We start from the raw sequence: 20,101 nt of genomic DNA, 5'->3' as shown, positions 1-20,101 counted from the left end.
ACCACCAGTGAGTGGTGTTCCATCTGGTATGTGCCATGTTCAAAAACTGGATGCAAAGTAGTCAAAATGTAAACACTTTTTCTTAATGGTGAGGGGTTTTTAATTAGTCTTTTTCAACGTTTTTAATATCTCAAGGGAACTTTTTGGTGTGTATGCGTGGTTTTATTTTATTAAGCTGTAGCCCAGTGAAGTGGAGGTTTGCTAGTTTATTTAACATTTTTTGAGAGTGTTGTGATCTGTAGTAACTGTAACACTTTTAAGGATTGGTAAAGATTTCAGAACTGTAAGATCTTAATTGTAAAATAGTCAACAGCTTTGCCTTTTTAAAGCATGTTAATGGTTTTTATGGACACTTCCTTTTGTATACTGAGTGAATGTATTGTTATAGAGCTAATGTTTAATGGACCAATAAAGTTTTTCTTACATTTGAAATGAATTGTTGTGATATATGAAAGTTGAAAAGTCAACTCATTCTAGGAGAAACTTTTAAAATGTATAAATATATGAGCTAAGCAGTTACTGAGCCAGCAAAAGTAAATTGGTTGATCTTTTTTGTTCACTACGTTTGGATGTTGTTTAACAAAAAAAAGTTGGCCTTTGGAATATTACATGGCTTCGCTGCCCATGTTATTTTTGTATTCCTCCAGAGCGTGATCTCGGAAGATGGCAGGTTGCACAGATCTGTCCGTGGCATCTGCTCTGTACAATCCAGCTCTCTGAGATGTGTCAGATACCTCTGACAGCGCAAACAAAATATTTTCCAGGCCAAGTATAAGACTGAAGCCTGTGCAGTTGTTTGAAACAAGGATCTCTGATTTTTTTTTTCTCATTTGCCCAGATGGGGGGTGGGCAGCTGCTGAATCGACACCTGGATCCGCACCAGGGAAAGTTCTGCGTCTCCACGGGTCCTGGTCCCTTGCTTCTCACCATCCATGTTTGGGCTGTTGTGGAGTCCTGTTTCAGCATGTGTCAGCTGCAGCCTGCCTGCTGGTACTGGTTGCACCCGTGCCATAGAGCTGACCAGACCCTCACCAGAACACGGGTTCCTTGTGGTTATGAGAAACCGCTGACCAGGTTTCAAAGGGGCGAATGGTGGCTGCTATTCTCCGTGCAGCTCTGGTGCACGTAGCTGGGAGGCGCAAGGCAGAGAGCGGTTCCCGAGTGGTGCTGAGGGTCTACGAGAGCCGACCACCTTTTCTCAGCAGCCTCCCGCCGGTCTGCCCACCCCTGCCTTCACCCCACCCTGCAGCATCCCGACAGGATGTTCTCTGCTGGTGTTTCAAACCAGGAGGTGGTCTTTAGGGAACAGAAGCATTTGAAATGTGTTCATCGTGGCGTTTGTAGCACACAGGAAAGAGTTAACCTTTGGTGAGATGTTAGACCCTGGTGCAGGAGCCCCGGGACTCTGGACTCCAGCGTAGTTGCAGCTGCTGCTCCAGCTGAGTGCAGCCTGGCGCAGGCGGTGGGGGCAAGAGAGTACTACACATTCGGTTTTAAAGATGTGGGATTGCAGCGTCTTTACTTGCCAGAGGCCACACATGGAGCTATGTCTACGTTGCACAGTAGTCCAGAAAGAGGTGGTGGTGTGAGAGGGGCTTGTTTGAACACTTATCACAGGGACTGCACAGTTTCTGATGGGAATGTGAGGGGCAGGAGGTTTCCCAAGCCCGGACTATGACCTTGGGGCAAATCTTTGTCTAAAACAGCTGGACTTTGCTGTTCCTGAACTTGCAGGCTACTGGCAGTTGGTCTGTCAACACAACAGGCATAGTGAGCTCCGGCATCCCATTGAAAGGTCCCAACAGCACCTTCTGAAACAAAAGGAAAGTTCTGGCTGTCTGAGCTGCAACTGGTTTCTGTGGCTACTGGTTGAGCAAACCTGTGTTTTCTGTCGGGGGAGGTTAGACGCTCACAGCTTCATGCAATTACCTTTGACGGCCTGAGAGCTGGAGCCTCCATCTCACCTTCCAGCATCCAGTGGCCAACGGCCATGGCGTAAACTGGAAGAGACCCTGGAAATGGGGAAGCTCGAAGGTGGCAAACTGGTTAGCGAACAGCCAGGGTGCTCCCTCCCAGGGGTTCAGAGGCCAGCTGCGGTCACGTTTTCTGATGGAGCTGACGCGTGCTGTCGTGCTCTGACCAGCACATGCTGCAGGCAGGTCAGGGTGGGCCTGTTGCATCCTGCCTTCTGCCTGGATTGCACCCAGACCGTTTAGAGAGGACTTCTGCCTGGAGAAGGGGCTCCATCCAGTAAAATGCAAATGCATGATATGGAAGGTGTGAATTTGCTTTATGGTCTGTATTCTCTTTCATAAATGAATGATACTGCAGTTACAGCCTATGTTCAGCAAGAAAAAGATGTTTTTTCTCATCTTACAAGCATGATTTGATGATACCCTCTGTGTTGCTCCAAAGTAACTAGCCTTTCAATCCTCTGTTGAAAACCTGGTGAGTGAAGTTGGGTTTGGTGAAGGCAGGGAGAAAGGAGGACTGGAGAACCTTTCATGAAGAAGCGCCGTGCCAGGGCAACGCTCCTGCATCGTGCTCTTTGCTGTGGGACTCTGGGATCCTTCGTGGGACAGATCCCAGGGCAGCGCTGCTCCCAGAAGCCTTGGCAATGGTGGACAAGCCCGCGGTGAAAACTCTTCCCAGAAACCAAGCCTTTGACAGCACCATAAACCTGAAGGGTATTTTTATTGTACTGAGAACAGGAAACTTTTTGTTTGTTTGTTTTGATACTGTCACCTGATAATTTAACTTGGCGTTTCCCCTGTATTCTTGTGCTGGGAAAGAGCCATGGCTGTTCATTTTCTAAGGGCTACTTCTGATTTTTAAAACCCTCACTGTATTCCCCCTCTGTGTATTTCCTCCCTCCTCCTCCTCCCAGGTGGAAGTACTGTTTCCCATTGTCCTTTTTAATTAGCCTATAGGCTGCAGTATCCTTTTCTTCAGCTGCCCTTGGAGCTTGTCCTCCTTTCCTTTCCTAGCTCCATTTTGAAAAAGGATGTAGAAGTGCACACGGTATCCAACACCTTTCTATACTTTGAATTGTGGAGTGCATTGTGATGCAATTTTTTTTGGCTTTTTGTTTTCCAGTCCTTTCCTAATGGTTACTAAGGCTTAATGCAGTGTTTTGGGTTTTTTAACTTGGTGACTTATTTTCCTAAGATTGCAGTACCTGCTGAGAGAGCTTGGCTCTGAGAGGGGACAGCAGGTCAAAGCCTGGCTTTGTGTATGTGAAAGTTAGGATTATTTTCTCCCTATAGGTGATTCTGCATATATCTCCATGTGTCTTTTTTGGTTTTAGTCACATGCAAGTCGTAAGATGTGACTACAACGCCCTGCAGTCAGCTTTTTTGCTTTTACAGGATGTGATAGTGTTACTCATAGTTTTCTGGGAGTGGGAGGGCAGGGAGGCCCAAGAGTTCTTAGAGGAGGTCTGCCAAAGGTAACGAAGTCTCCAAAGGAGTTAAACTGCTCTAAAGGAGATAAGACTTTTTGCTAGCAGGACTGGAAGGGTACCAGGAAGCCCTTGGCTTGGCCAGACAGCTCCCAACCACTTCATGCCCGAATGCAACCTGTCGTTCCTGACACGTTCCAGATAGATAGAAAAAAATCGTACTTTCTTCCCCACCCTGTTTAATACTGAATCCAAAATGGCAATAGATTAAAGCTTTTCCTGAGAATGTTTTAAGCAAGTGTCACTCCATTACATGCTGCTTCCTAGATTTTAGGGCAAACTTGAAAACAAGTGAAGCCCCAGTCTATTTTGTCTCCTTTTTATTTTCACTTTTATACAAAAAAAAGTCTGACATAGTCACATCAATGAGAACACGCTGCGGTGTGCGCTCTTACAACAACAATCATATAAGGATTTAAAATATATTGTTTTATTGTTTGCAATAGCAATGTTAGTTTGCTTTTCCTTCTTAAATATCACCAACGCCAAACTGCTGAGCTTGAAATTCTTGAAAGTCCTCTGGGATGGTGTCTGAAAACAGGAAAAATATGCAAAAGTTTAGTCTCTTCTGACAAAATCAAGGAGCACTGAAATTAATGAATTACCCACCCACTCTTTCTTTTTTTTTTAGGTAACATGCCTTCTCTTTTGTTTACACATTAAGAGTGAACAGGGAATGTTTTCAATTTTAGCTGTACACCACTGAAAAGCACAGCGAGGCTAACAAGGCAGAGTGCGACAGTGCCACCCCATCATGGAGTACTATCAATCTTCAAATTACATTGCCACCCAAAAACTTTGTGGCTTCCACTCTTACATTTTTACTAACGCTGACCAGAAATGCAGAAAAAGTGGTTGTCTTGCTCTGCACCCCAGACACGTTTGTAGCATCAGCGTCTCTATTTCTCATGTATCCTAATTGCACTTCCCTGTGATGGTTTCCCATGCCACAAGGGACAGAAACATTAACCCAAGGACCAATGCAGCAACTGGTAGAAAAACTCCAGAACTGGCGAAGGGAGCTGGAGATGGGTCAATGTCATGAGAGTAACTGCAGTTCTGTTTGAAGCGTTGAGTTAGCAATGTGCCTTTGCCAGATCCTGGAACATTTTATCTGGAGAGCCACAGAGCTGCAGCCAAAGATGGAACCACAGCAACGAAGCTCAACTGCCTGACCTCAACTTTACTTTGATTATTTCCACCCTGATGCTGGACAAGGAACTCTAAACTCAAAAAAGGAAGTAACTATATAAATACAGTCTATAAAAAAAAAAAAAGGGTAAGTCCTTTGCTTTTTGTTGATCACTTCTTTTTTTGAGGCTTGAAAATTCTTTTTAAGCTTTTTCTGCAAGTGTAGGAACTTGTCTGAAATGAAAGCAGGGATACCTAGGGACTCCAGAGACTTCTTTTGAGTGGGTTTCATTGACTTACTGCAGCGCCTGCAGCAAAGCCACTGCTGGCTCACTGCCAGGAAAGTATCTCCAACTTCAGTGGCAGCTTTGAAACATGCTCTCTGGGAAACCACATACTGTTTGAGACTCTTATCAAGTAATTTTTAATTGTAAACACCACTGTCTAGAAGTTCCCCTGTTTAACCATGACCTGCAAGTGCCAGCCTAGGTGTACCGAGTGCCCAAGAACCACGGTCCATCACCAGAACAAGCCACAGAGCCGGGGTCTGGCCGTGCAACAGCTCTGTCCACTGCAGACCTGGGCTGGGCTTCTTGGATCCGCAGAAAGCAGACGAGGAAACTATTCCAACTTGGCTGGTAATTTATTTTCCTTAAGGGTGCTTTTGTCAGGAAGGGGTTGATGCTGAGGGGAGGGGGCAGCCCCTCCAACCCCACTTCAAGCTAGCTGAACTGCTGCCAGGGCAGAAATACCCTGACGTGATCAGCTTCTGTGTGAATGACCAAGGTTTGAGTTATTCCATATAGTAGGAGATCAGGGCTAAGCTGCAAGGCTCTTACCCCAAGAGGAGTGAGCCAGCATGCTCCCACAGAGTCTGAGAAGGATTCCTCCATGGGAGGAAGGGCATCTTATGATCTTGTCCTCCCACAGACAGGAGCAACCAGCAAGTACACCAGTGACACTGGCGCCTGGTGACTGATCCCACTGGCTCTCCAGATTTATTTCACCTTGTATTCAGAGTTCGAGGCATCCTGCAGACATGATGGCCTCAGTATATTGTGCATGTAGAACTCTCACAGTTGGTTGGTTTTAAATAACGTTTCTAATTCTCTGACGACAGCTATACTACTTAGTTGGCACAATCTCTGCAGCGGAGTGACTGCTGTGGGAGGAGTGGTTGTGAGGTGTTAGTTCCCATCTGGCTGGGCTGCAGTGTGCTGCTGGTGTCAAGGGAGGCGTTTCACAGCTGTGAATAACTTGTAAATGAAAAGCAAAGGACAGGATGCAAAATGGCTTAATCCAACTATCACACTATGGTACTTCATGGTCACTTGCTAGTTGTTAGCTAAAATGACACAAGAGCAACATTACCATTGCAGCGATATTTCAGGTTGGACCAAATAATGTTTTCCTGAGAGAAGCAGAAAACCCCAAGCCGTCCTCCACGCATCGTGGTGTCTATAGTTACACCAGAGTCTGCCACTAGGTCAGAGCCTTCATAAAATCTTGCCCTTAATGAAAGCAAACAGAAGCTCTGTTAGGTCTTTTCCAAGGCTGCAACGTTCATAAAAGTAATTTCGTTATCCATGGTGCCTCTAGCATTCGACATGCTATCCTCCCATCTAGCCCAGGGGAGAAAAAGCAGTTAAGATAGCTCCTGTGTAGGCTGGGAACTGGAGCAATGCTGCACGCTGGCAAGAGCTGGGCAGGGAGGATGTTTTGGTGGTTGTTTTTTTTACACATCCTACAAAAGCCTTGAAATGTTTTTTCCTGTAGTCAGTCAGGCTGAGAGCTTTAACTCTTGAAAATTTCCACAGTCGATAGTTATAGGAGAAAGGGAGGACCAGATTAGATCAGCTGAAGAAGGCCAGATGGATGTTGTCTCACACAGTTTGAAGCTAAACTTTTTTTTTCTAAAATAGGCAAAGTTTCAAACAAACCATTTGGAATCTTAAACTTGACTGTGAGATTTCTTTAAAAACGTGAATACAATTAATTCCAGGAACAGTTTTGATGACCTGGCATCTTCGTTATAAAACCCACCGGCAAATTCCCAAATAGCTCTGGGAACAGCTGCACCCTGCCAGCTCCCCAGCGTGTGCCCTGTACTGAGAGCTTGAGCAGGACCACGCTGGAGCCAGCTGAGCTGTTGCAGCGCTGTCTACACCAAGTCCTCAGCCTCTGGGATACTGGGTGATAGACTTAGAGGGTGATGAGCCTGGAGGGCCCTGTTTTGGATGAGGACGCTGCTGGTTTGACATGCAAGAAAATAGCGAGTGGTGAAGGGAAAGAAAGTTCCTGTGTCTTTTCATAAAATAAGAAAGAAAACCCAGTTCCTGTTATGTTCCTGAGTTTATTTCCTGATTTGCTGAGGCAGTTCAAAAGTATCTGTACAATGAATAGAACGTGTTGTCTTTCAAATTCCCGCAGGAGAGCCTGGCTCAAGTGACTTTTTCCTAGGCTTCCTTGAAGCCTCGGAAAACCTCTGCTAGACACATTATGGTCTGTGGCATCTGGCCTAAACAGACCACAGCGAGATGTGGACAGAGAGCTGGCAGAGGTTCGCTTTAGGCCTGGCTGCCTGTAGTTTCTGAAGGATTTTGTGACACTGACTTTCCTACCTTTCCCAGTTGTAGGGGGCATTAATTAGGCTGGCTAGAGAGACTGCAACCATAGGCAGATGTTTGCTCATGAAGCAGCTTCACAAACAGCTTGGTCTAAACAAAAGTTGCCACCCAAGAGCTAATCACCGCTGCCCCCACTGTGGCTGGGACACAGTAATTGACAGTATAAATGTTCTTAATCCATTTTAGCATAAAGTCAAACATGCTCACTCCCATTACCGCTGAAGATGATGCTCTGCACCAGAAAAGTGGAATGATTATACCTTCACGTTACTGCATCTCAACTGCAGAGTGGTGATTTTTTGAAGAACAACTGACTGACCGACCTGTATTTCTGTTCTATTACAAGGTTGCAAAACCTGAGCTGATGATGCCAGAGCAGTTTATTTTTTGCATTTTAACATCAACTTTGATCTACAAGTATAATTCCTGCTGATCTGGATGTTGCAGAGTGAAACGTTTCCTCCTGAATGGTGAATTATTTTTTAAGTAACTTTTTTTTCTCCCCAAGTAACAAAATAAGGATAACATGCATTACATCACTTTTAGAAACTTTCCCAATATATGCTATGTAATCTCAAATCTATCACATCAGGATAATTACTGATCTTAGTTAGGATCACAACCTTTAAGTGAACAACTTTTATTAATTCCGTTATCCCAGAATACGTAAACAAACTATCACAATTCCAAGAAAAATATTCTATTCTAAAAGATCAAAATTAAGAAATTTTGAAAGGCATTGTTTTTCAGATCAGTGGCCAGTAGTAGCTTGGAAAACAAAGTATTAAAGCCAGAAAAGGGCACAGTTACAACAGACAGATGGTAGAAAACTTCAGTAACAAACAGGCTTAGCTTGGAATTGTCTTTCCTAGGAGAAGAATTGCCGGCTGAATTTCCAAAGTCTAACCTGTTACAAGGCTTCATCAGTGCAAAGCCCAGACATATTATAAATTCTCAGCTTATTATCCGAATTAGGTGTTGAGAAACAACAGTTTAGGCAGATACGTATCTATACTCACCTCATCTATCCTTTCCTCTCTTACCTGATATAACCTATCTGGGGTCTGTGCTGCAAGAACCAGCGGTAGGAGACTTTGTCTTTCCACCCTACATTTCGGGGGTCCTTCCACAGCAGCCTGACCTGATCACTGGTGTCCCCTGTGTGCCAGAGGGAGTTGCGGAGGTGCTCGCCAGGGCCTGTCTTGGATTTCACAGCCTGCAGAAATACAATTTTCCGATGTTGACCACAGAGAAATGTCACTGTCAGGAGCTCTAAGTCTTTTTGTGGCGGGGGGCAGGTCTGCAGAAGCACCCTCCCCCCTCCTCACAAGCCCCTAACTTTTCTTGCATAACTGCAGCCACTGCTTGCATGGAAAAGCAACCGAGTAACTGGACCAAGGAGAAGGAGGCAATTTGACCAATTACAGTCAAAGCACAATGAGAGCAGAGACTAAATGCTCCAGCTGATGAGCCAGGGCAAGACTGGAGATGAAGTTCCTTAAAAAATGGTCCTATTAAGAGAGCTGCGTGGCAGCCGCCTGACTTAGCAGTTTTGACACCTGTTGCAGGGAGAGAACAACAGTCGGGCAACACAGCCAACATGCAGTGCGATGGCTTGGCCCATGGCAGTCAGATGGCGGGGTGGCATGGCCAACACATGGCAGGATGGCATAGCCAGGCTGTGGCGACCACCGTGTCCCCAGCTAGGAGCCACGACCGGTACCTTTAGCTGAATGCCAGGCTCTGCAACAGCTCTGAAGGGAGTCGCTTGCCAGTACGTCTGTTCAGTCTGTTTCCACATTACCACATAAAAGCTAGAGCTGTCTTGATAACCGAAAATAAAGCCAGCGTAGTCATCATCTGTCACTGTGTTCACATGAAAAGTGCCCTCAAAGTCAACGCCGTTAAAAGCTGTGTAACCTGAGGATACATGCAGGTTAAAAACAAGTCTGCAGAAAATACAGCAGAAAACTTATCACACATGAATGCAGAACTTGAATCTCAGAACAGGGTACATACCAACAGCAAGGCCAGGATCGCTGTTCATTGTCTGCACAATTTCCATGCCCTGCAAGAGTAAATTCAGTGTGGTTACTGTGCGTGACAAGCTGGGTTAGCTAAGCCTGGCAGCCTCTTCTGGCCTCCCTCTAGCACCCCCTCCATCCGTCTCTTCCCTTTGCTCACAACATATCTGTAACACTTGTAGCTCTGAATTTAAATGAGAACTATAATCAAATACTAATGTTTCAAGCTGCTTGTGTGCCCTGAGTCAGGAAGGATTTTTCTTCTCCCATTGCAGAATTTGCCATACTGGTACTCTGATACTTTCCCTCCCTACCCAGTCTTCTTCTGGAAATCATTGAACCTGCCAGAATTGGAGATGGGACTGGGGGCGGGGGGAAGAGGGGATGGAAAGAGAGCTGGAGGGGGGAAGAGAGCTTTTCTTAGACTTAGCTCATACAGTTTGATCATGGAGTTTGGGATTAAACTAACTGCCAGGACTGGGTTAAGGAAGGTGTATACATCTCAGCTGGCTTGGCAGAGACTTTGGCAATGGGAATAAATTGCATATTCCTCGTGACTCAGAACACATTAGCCTCCTGAAGGCTAGAATTTTTTAGTATAAATAACAGTTATTGGACTCCATCTAGGAGTAAATGCTCTGCTATACAGCAGGTCAGACTTTCAAATTCTGGGAAGGATTCATGAAAAAGTGTTTGCTGCAGAAATATTTCAATAGGGCGACACAAGAGTCTCGCATTTGCCTTCTTGGCAGCAGTGAAATCCACCCAGAACAAGTTGACCAGCCTGTAGTTATTTTAGATTATTAGAGGCATCAAGCTTCAAGTTATCATATGCTAAAAGAAAGTTCCTTCATTATAACTCCTGTAGAATAGTCAACCAACCAACAGCTTCCACTTTTCACTTGTTTGCCAGAGGTCCAGCAATTACAGAGACAGTTTTACTGTGGTTTTCAAATCATCTTTCTCAGACAGGTAAGAAAGACCAGATGTATTTTTACCTGGTTCAGAACCACCCAGTTGGGATCAATCTGTGCATCCCCCTCTGGGTCCAGCACCACTGTCTGATAGGCCCTGAAGTCTGTCAAGGTGATCTCTGCGTTCTCAGGGCACACATCGATCCGATCAATCACTGTATCCTGGTCAAAATCGGACTCGCAGATATCCCCGACTCCATCACCTGAATGCATCAGAGAAGTGAAAGCAGATTTATGGTACAGCAAGTAGCCACATCTGGCTGAGCCACTGGATCAAGGTGTCCAAGAAGCACGTGGAGTCTCAGCCCCAGTGGCTGCAGTGCCCGGGGAGGGGACCTGAGGACCTCTGCCTTGGCCAAAGGGCTCCTGTGTGTCAGGGTCCTTCCTGGGATGAGTGTAGGCACACATGGTGACTGTGTCGGATCCTGGTGCACATGTGTAATGCCTAGGGAAGGATGTAGTGCCTAAGCACCGAAATGGCTCCTGAATGCCCATCTTACCATTATCATCTTCCTGCCCTGGGTTGGGGACCAGCCTGCAGTTGTCAGGGCCTGGGGGCAAGAGGTCAGGAATGCCATCGTTATCATCATCCTCATCACACTCGTCACCCAACCCGTCCTTATCCGTGTCCAGCTGGGAGCTGTTAATGATGGTGGGGCAGTTGTCTGTGCTGTCTTGGTGCCCATCGCCGTCGCTGTGAGCACAGAGACAAAAAGAAATGGCATGCCGGCATCAGCTCCTGCTTCTGCATGAGGGACAGCACGGGTACCTGAGCAGGAAACGCACAGGAGGCACCCCCGGAGCTGGAAACAGAGCAGTGTGGCACCATGACCTCATGTCGCTCAGGTGGATGAACAGCGAGGAGACACGGAACAAACAGAAACTGTATGATAAGGTGGCAGGAAGATGAAGACTAAGCATGGAGCTATAAAAATACTCAGATAAGGAAAAGAAAAAGAAGCTTACATGGAGTGGGAAAAGATACCAGAGCCCAAGATCCCAAATGACATCCACTCCTAAAGGGCGTGTAAGGCACATCCAACAAGTGCAGTGTTGCCAATCAAAAGGCACCCAGAAGACAGCAAGAGCTCAACAGCTGGTGTCCCTGGTCAAACACGTTGTCCACAAGTGTCTTGGTGTTCATGAACGAGCAGGTGTAAGCGTGAATTAAAATTTATGGGAGACTCTGCATGAGCACCTGAAATCAGACTTGTTTAAAAAAAAGCACCACTTTCACCCTCCTGCATAGCAAGTTTTGTCACATTACGGTCCCACAGGGGAACCGTGCAGTAAGAAAGAAAGAAAGAAAGGAGAAAGTCTGTAGCTCCCAAGCACCCCTCCAGCCCATGGCTGCATCAGCTGGTTACAGTGAGGAGTCACCAGGAACGGGGACACAGACTACAGAAAAGGGTTTGGGAAGTTATGGGGTGGCTGCCTTGTTTCTCCATGCCAACAGTTAAGTGCATCTGTGCAAAAAAATGGCCTGAGGTCAGGTGTGCTTTGTACACACACCATAAACAAAATGGTTTCTGGTGATAAGCAGGCATGTTTCCCCTCAGTAGCTTTTTGCCTAGCACAGGCAGAGCAGAAGTGACATGCAGCCAAATTAAGGCAGTGCTGCAGCTTATAGCTACGCATATTCCCACCTCTCTCTCCCTGCTTAAGAAAGGTGCTTTAATTTCAGGTCAGAGCAACTAATGTCTGCACATTCTTGACATAAAATGCAATGAGGACCATGCACATACATCTATTGCAAGGTTAGCCTCAGGCAGAACTACAGCATTTCTACCAAGCAGTATTTCATATACATTAGTTAGGTTTGAGGAAAAAAAGAAAACGTGTCCTTTTTTAAAACAGGAAAAAAAACAAGGCCATATCCACTTAAAAGTGAAACAGCTCCCAGCTGGGGGCCTTGGCAGCTACTGGCCCAAGACAGAATGCTCCCTGCGGAGGCGAGGAAGTGGGCTCCCCACGCTTATCATCCCAGACAGCAGCACCCACCAACAGCCCTGGGGTGAAACCTTGCAGCTGTCTGTGGCTGGTGAAATGCTGTGCCAGCACAGGATTTATCACTTCCCTTTCCTCTTGCTTTAAGTGAGGAGCACGGGAGAGGACTTGCCACCCACAAAGCTGGCTATGCAGAAGCTGCTTCCAGCCAGGCGTTAGCAGTTGGTCATGAGACGTGCTCCCCTTTATGCTCAGGGAGGAGCCTTGCCACTCTTGCTGTGCTGAAGCAAAGGGGTTTATCTGCAAATGTTTTACACTGGATAATAAAATTCTATTTCTGAAACACTAGGTTCTTACGGAAAAACATACAGCCCTTAACTGTGAAATTTCTGCTAAAGGAAAAAAAAAGAAAAGAGGAATGAAAAATAAAGAAAAGAAAAAAGACGTTACCTCACTAAGAAGCTCTGAGCAGTGCTCTGGGTTTTACAGCCAGAGAACTGCTCTGAATGTCACTTCCACAGGAACTCACAGGAAGCCTGTGTGAACACAGGGCTAAAGGTGAAGCGCTCCATAACTGTACTGCTACAGGGAAGCAAACCAACAAAGCTGATAAACCATAACATTGTTTTTGAAATAACATCTCTTTGAGGATGTATTGGAATTAAATCCAGGCTACTCTGAGGGATTACAGCTCTCCAGGAGTCAGTAGCATGCTTCAGCTCAAGACTAGCCTCTTCCACTTCCCTGCTGCTGTTACAAGCCACAACACAGCATACCTGTCCTGATTGGTATCGCAGGAATCTCCAACGAGGTCATTGTCAACATCTGACTGCAAAAGGAAACAGAGGAAGTTCCAGTATCAGCTGCTGAGAGCATCTATTAAAATGGCAGTATTAAACCAAAACACAACCAAATCAAATACAATTAAAATCAAAGCATGGAAAAACATTTGTTTTACAAAACGTATTTTCTTGTTTGCATCACCCATCTAACCAAAAAGTCAGTTTTATTAAAGGAAAAAAAAAAACAGACAATGAATAAACAGGGTTGAACTTGATTGGAGCAGTTCAAGCAAAATTCCTCTACTACTGGAAGTAAGTATGCCTCATTTCTAACCAAGGCTGATTTCTTAAGCAGCTTTAAAAATCTACCATATCTCTCTAAAGTTTCCAGCATTTTTTGTTAGTTACAAGGGGCTTCATCAGAATTCAAAACATATGAAAAGTCTCACTGACTTCTCACCTAGAAGCAGTGAAAGTTTTGCTAAATAAGGACACCAGGATTTTGTCCTAATTAAAGAAATACCAAGTGTAACTAAATCATACCACTGTGTGGAGTCCGGCACTGGACTCCATGGGACTGGAGCATGCCCACATTTCAGAGCATGACAGTGGAAGATACTGGCAGGGCAGAGGTGCTAACAACATCCCAAGCTATGAGAATACACCCGGTGGCTCCCCTTTCCCATGTCAGGAGAATCTGAAGCTCCATAAAGCTTTCCTGAATACCTACTGTTGAAAGATAAACACTGTGGCTGCATGGACTGCCTCATTCTCTTGCATCTTTTTGGACCTCAGCAGTCCCTCTCCCTAAACGAGGATATTTTTTCCTTCTGCCTGCTAACCTGGTTTGGGTTGCTGACTGTAGGGCAGCTGTCACAGGCATCACCAACACCATCATTATCCTTGTCCTCCTGGTCTTGGTTGGGGATCCTCTGACAATTATCCAAAAGGTTCTTAATACCTAGCAAAAAGTGGATTGCATGTTAGTTAAAAACAATTCCCATATTTGTTATTGGACAACATAAACATCAAGAACAGTAAAGACACTACTCCTTTTCAGCAACTACTTTATCTTGCAATGACATTATAACCCTGCACAGCAAATCTTTCTTATGTGTGCATCCATTCATTTAATAGAAGTTAGAAACACCTTGCTAAAGAACAGCTTTCAATGCCATCACACACACTTCATTTATTACACACAATTAATTCTACCCTATTCCTGTATCACAGCTTGCAGGATGGGACGTTTCATCTTTGTTATTACATTTGAAAGGTTGTGATTTTTTCACTTCTTTCAAGCCTCCTACAGCAATGAAAATAATACATTCTGTAGCATTGGACATCTGGGGCATGTTTGCACCTTTAAGGAATTACTGAATGACCAACAACCTTAACCTATACATGAAATATGGCTTGGATATTTATCTGTGACAGTGTTCAGTGCTTCCAATGGAGGCTAAAAGATATATATTAACCTAAATGAAAAGGATTCCAAACACAGGTTTCATGAAGAAAGACAACGTGTTACATGACAGTTAGTAGCTGGTGACAGGAAATCTCCTAACACACGGCACATTCTGGGCAAGTTTCAAGAACATCAGAGAAGCTGGAAGTGAAGAATTACCAACCATCTCCATCCATGTCATCATCGCAAGCATCTCCTTTCCCATCACCATCCGTGTCCCTCTGGTCATTATTCAGGACATTGCGGCAGTTGTCACAAGCATCTCCAAAGATATCTTGGTCGCCGTTTCTCTGGTTAACATTGGGAGCGAAGACACAGTTATCCTGCAAGACACGCAGATCCAAATCAGACATGAACCAGGCCCCGAATCTTTAATTTCTACTTTAGTGGATTTATATAACTCGTGTTTATTTCTTCTTTCACAAAAAATTATTACTGTGAGCAGTTTGACATTTTATGTGAATATTAGCTCTGGATCAGATTTCACTGGCTCCCTCAAAGCTCTGCTTTGAACCACAGTGTGGGAACCCTACACATAAACACCCAGTATTATAAGGCTTTATTTATAACTTTGACTTCTGATTCTCATTTTCGATGCATCCGTGGTGAGTAACCTGTTTTGGTGCCCTGGCTTCCTTACATGGTCCTTCTCAAAAGCTGCAGTTCCGAGATCCTGACAGGGTTTGTAGATGCTCTCGGTGAAAGGCTGTTGCCCCCTTCTGGTAGGGACTCCAACCAAAGCTGAAACACTTTGAAAACCAAGACTTTTTGATCCAAAAACGTACGAGGTTTTTTTTCTCAGCCAAGCTGCTATTGACTCTCTAAGACCACCAGGAGGCATATGGAGAAAACTTTATTTCAAAGTAGTGTAAACTTTCCTCTCCCATCTAGCACACCCATGACCTCATCCTCTTGCACACATGGAGGCAGAACAGAGCTTAGCAACAATATACAAGTTACTTGATTACAAAGGTGCTGAACCTGCATATAGACTTACAGAAGGAGGACTTAATATTTTTCCTTACAGAACATTAACAAAACCAGTTGCTTCAAGCTACCAGAATTTAGGGTTGGCCTCTGTGGCAAATCAGCCTGAGACAGACCTTCTGTGATTGCTAGTCTGCCCTAGCTCCACATGGACATTTGTACTCTGGATAGAGTGTTCTTGTTGTCTTCCTTGGAAGTGCATTAAGCAATGCCACAGAAGGATCTTAATGTAGAGCAACAGTGGGCATGTGAGGATACGGGGTGAACACAAAAGAGCTTTTACGGTCTGAATTTATTCTCTGATATATTCTGCAGTAGCGTACCCACATGGAAACCTCTTTTGCTTTGAGAACAGGATTCAAAGCTTTTTCAAGTTATTGGCAAGACACCCATTAATTTATGTGGGTTTTGATCTCTCATGGAATGTGATGTCAGGTCAACCTGCTCTTTTAAAAGACACTAACGCAAGTAATATTCCTGAAGGCGATGCTATAGGAGACCGTGACAGAAGGACACAAGTTCTGTATACAAAAAGCTCTAGAATTCAATGCTAAAATATAATAATGGAGCATACGCTGGTGGGATTTAAGGCTGGGTGAGACAGCCTGGGGTTTTTAGGTCTTATAATAGCGAGCATTATATAAAAGAAAAAGACAGGATTTAGAGAGCTGCTGACAGTGATGGGTATGGGATAATCTCTGGCAAACAGTAGTGAGCCAGATTTCAAAATCACTGCCTATTGCAGGAATGCAAAATTCTTCTGTTTGCACAGACCCCTGCACCCTGATCTATACGCAGCACCTGCTCATTGGGAATGCCATCTCCATCCGCATCGTCGTCACAGGCATCTCCAATCCCATCACGATCGGCATCTTCTTGTCCAGAGTTCGGGACAAATCTGCAATTGTCCTAGACAGAAAGTGAGACATGTCTGATATTCTATGGGTAAACTGGATGCCTTTCCAATTTGAATGACTTTTTCTATTATTGTTTTAATTAATCAATTAATCAAATTAAATACAATTTATCCAGAGGAATTCAATAACTTGAAAAAAGATTAATACATCTAGTCATGTTTCTTCCACTCTTCCTCTTCACCCCTTCATGCTCTGAATTATTATAGGATTAAGAAAGAATTTCTTACCTTTCTGCAGTTTTCAGCAGAGCATGAGAGTTCTTCGTTAGGATAGCCGTCAATGTCAACATCTTTTCCGCAAATATAACCATCACCAGCCCAGCCAATGCCACACTATGAATAAAACACCATGGTAGTACTACCAAAAGGTTAATGAGTCACTGTAGTAATATTCAAGAGGGAAACCCCACATTAGTCTTGAAAACACTAGCACAGAGAAGGCATGGACAGACACTGAAGTACAATGAGGTACACTTCAGCATCTCTTAATGTGGAAAGAAAATCTTTGTTTCAAGCTCTCTATATCTAGGCACAGCCAGAAAGAGCTAAGACTTGATGTTAAATGGAATGTGTGCCTGCAACACCTAATGATTTCAGTGGGAGCTATAGATTTGTTTTAGACACTGGTCAGGAATCAGTTTTTGTTCCTCACCTGCAGGTGGAGAAAAAGAAAAGAGGGGACCTAGGCAGAATATGCACCTAGCATCTCAGCAAGGGGCCCGTGGTTAGATGGGATGACTGTGTTTTGTTCAGTATCTCAAGAATACATCTGCAACTAGAGGAAGTTTTAAGAGAAAACTGCGCAGACAGTTACTAAGTTTGCATCAGCAAAGCAAGTGCATCTGCACACAAGTTTCTCCTAGCCAATTAAATTGGTACTGTTTCAAACCAATGCCTAATTTGTGTTGTAACTGAAGATACATGCATAGAACTTCATGTCAAACTCTGGCATTGCCTTAAAATGAGGACTTCCTAACACAAGTATCTAGGCGTCTTCCCATTACGGCATGGACTTAAAATATCCTAGATTCTTCTTCTTTGAAACAGATGTACTTAAAAATGAGACCAAAGCAAGTGCCAGCAAAAGCATGCACTGTATCCAAATTTAGGACACAGGATTAGTCTCTTGCTTCCCCTTGCAAACTGGAAAAACTAAGTAACATACTTCAGTTAGACTCTTATAATGAAAGTTCACATGCAACTTGGTGCTCCTCTGCTCCCATGGCTGGAAAGCACAGTACAGCCTATCTGTGCCTAGAATCTGTGGTCTCACTTGTTAAAATACCACCTCTATCAGCAGGCAAATACAGGCACACTGGGTATGCAGAGAGGATCCCTATTCACAGCTATGTAGCTGAGCACCAGGAGAGGAATTTGTCCTTGTGATGTCTTCTGTAGAGTGACACTTGACAGTCCTTTCTGAGGAGACTATAGAAAGTCTATAAAAGCCATTTCCAAAAGATCCAATTACACAGACACAGTAAATATGGTACACGAGTATGGCTGCCTCACAGACATGCCGCAAGAAGAAAACAATTGCAAAATGACTCAGCCCGGTTATTTTCGTAGCTGGCCTGGGCCAATGTGCCCCAATCTGGTTAAAACACGCAACTGTATAAAATGACCACAAAGACTTTCTCAGTTCCAGCCTAAAAAAAGACTATTTTTCACTGTACAAATGCATGAATTTATGAACTCACAATACATGTCACCTCTCCTCTCCTCTCCTCAATACAACGGGCATGGACACTGCATGGATTGAGGGCTCGATTTCTGCAGCTCCTCTCAGCCTGGCATCCCCTGGCTTGGTCTCCCATATATCCTGGTTTGCACTGGCCACAGTGGTAAGACCCCTGTAAGAACAAAAAGTTACTAGCCAGTCTTTGAACAGGAATTCTTTTTCTTTTAAAGCAAGCATGTGAGCGAGATTCATGCCACACTACTTATGCTGTGCAAGTGTAGTTTTTCATCCATTGAGGCCTCTTGCACTGTGAACACACTTTATTTTCTACGTGAAATTCAGGTTTGGGTCCCACACTGCACAATGGAAAACACACTCAACTCTTGCCTGTTTAGACCAGTCTTTTGTTAAGCCAGAGAAAAGTCATGTAGCAGCAAAAGCTTTTTCATGATGCCTTGTCCCTGCCAGCATCACTCTGAGCTGCTTCCAGGTGGCCAAAACTTTGTGTAAAATTCTAAGCAGCACATGCTTAATCAGATTGGATGCTCTTATTTCAGTGTAAAGCAGACCCATCAATTTATCTAGACTCAACTGGGCACAACTTTCAATCAGAGAGACAAGAAAGTTCATCATGTCTTTGCCCCATTTTATTTTTTTTAACTTAAATGTTTTTAAGCCAATTTGAGATAAATCTTGTTCTTCAGAAAAGAATTCGGGAGTTGAAGACACAGTCATCCTCATTTACACTGCAATAAGAACATCCATGTAACCTTTTGCAGTGCTTTACCTAGACACATACATATATATTTTATATTTGTGCCACTCTCTTGTGTAAACAAACCCAAAGGAGCTAAGCCAAGGAATCTCTGTGTGTGCTGGGACAATCACTATAAGAGATATAAATGGTTAAATGCTGATAAGAAGGGGTCTTCTTTAGGCATCTAATATGGCTTTTGTCTCTGTCTCACATACTTGTAGATTTGTAATCTATGACACAGAAGTTAATTGAAAACAATCTTTTTTCCCTATAGAGAATAATTATTTTTGACATGTCAAGGAAAAGAAACAGACAGATCTCTGACAAATTTGTGCATCCATCCCTTTGTGAAACTGAGGTGCTTCCTGTACAAAGCCTGTTAGAGGAACTGTCAGGATTGTCCCAGTCCACCATGATAGAGAGATGCATTTACTACCCAACTGGGCATTATTTTTGTCCTCTGTTCCTAGCTTCATTCCAAATTTTAACTCTGTGCTGTCTGCATACTTTCAGGCTGAAGATGAAGATACACAGATGACTGAAGAATAAAATAATCACTGGGCCATGCAAATGGTATGGCCTATATAAAACATACTGGCCCGTGCACTTTCTCCTAGTGGACGCCAGGGTAATACCTTCTGGAGTCTGCTGAATTTGCTCAGTATATTCTGTCCTATATCAAGCTCTGGTATGCATGAAAATAGCCTTTAAGGCAGCACTTCCAGACCAAACTGTTTCTAAAGGGAGACAGGAGTAAAAAACCCACACTGCTCTGTTTTGACAGATGGCAGGCCACTTGCTGCCCTCTGCAAACAGGGCCTGATGGTCTCCTGAAGAGGACTAGTCATGTCTAGTCATGCAATAAGATACAATATGTGACAGAAATGTTCTACATATTAAAAAAAAAAAAAGAGAGAGAGAGAGAGAGAGAGAGAAACATATAGAACAGTGAAAGCAGTCCTAGAAAAACAAGGTTATTCACAAGGAAAGCACACCACTTCGAGCACTACTGGTAGCCTCAACAATACCTAGCTGCAAAAAGGACCGCCTTTACACCTGCAGGATACTTTTAACCCTTCTCTTGTTATGGAGAAACCCTGCTCTGTGCAACCAGCTATAGCAGAACTGTATTTGGCAGTGGCGTAAGTGGCACATACAGGACAACCAGATGATTGGGCCCAGCCAGCATGGGTTTATGAAAGGCAGGTCCTGCTTGACCAACCTCATCTCCTTCTATGACCAGGTGACCTGCTTAGTGGATGAGGGAAAGGCTGTGGATGTGGTCTACCTGGACTTCAGTAAGGCCTTTGACACCGTCTCCCACAGCATTCTCCTAGAGAAGCTGGC

General features: G+C 44.2%; 1 protein-coding gene across 1 annotated transcript in view; it reads right to left on the bottom strand.

Moving 5' to 3' along the window:
* Nucleotides 1-3,767: 3,767 nt before the first annotated feature.
* The window catches only part of THBS4 (thrombospondin 4), a 35,988-nt gene continuing 19,654 nt past the window's right edge, over nt 3,768-20,101 (bottom strand). The window contains exons 9-21 of the mRNA XM_019470262.1: nt 18,017-18,169; nt 16,545-16,649; nt 16,202-16,309; nt 14,577-14,736; nt 13,788-13,906; nt 12,940-12,992; nt 10,717-10,910; nt 10,241-10,419; nt 9,238-9,286; nt 8,942-9,138; nt 8,262-8,434; nt 5,963-6,102; nt 3,768-3,991 (exon numbers count right to left, since the gene is read on the bottom strand). Coding sequence (XP_019325807.1) covers nt 3,930-3,991; nt 5,963-6,102; nt 8,262-8,434; nt 8,942-9,138; nt 9,238-9,286; nt 10,241-10,419; nt 10,717-10,910; nt 12,940-12,992; nt 13,788-13,906; nt 14,577-14,736; nt 16,202-16,309; nt 16,545-16,649; nt 18,017-18,169 — 1,692 coding nt within the window. The 3' untranslated portion in view covers nt 3,768-3,929. The remainder of the gene's footprint in view (nt 3,992-5,962; nt 6,103-8,261; nt 8,435-8,941; nt 9,139-9,237; nt 9,287-10,240; nt 10,420-10,716; nt 10,911-12,939; nt 12,993-13,787; nt 13,907-14,576; nt 14,737-16,201; nt 16,310-16,544; nt 16,650-18,016; nt 18,170-20,101) is intronic.

This window comes from Aptenodytes forsteri, unplaced genomic scaffold (genome assembly GCF_000699145.1).
Source record: "Aptenodytes forsteri isolate BGI_AS27 unplaced genomic scaffold, ASM69914v1 Scaffold92, whole genome shotgun sequence".
Lineage (NCBI taxonomy): Eukaryota > Metazoa > Chordata > Aves > Sphenisciformes > Spheniscidae > Aptenodytes > Aptenodytes forsteri.
The sequence above is the reverse complement of the archived record's forward strand: the minus strand, read 5'-3'. Positions and strand labels throughout refer to the sequence as shown.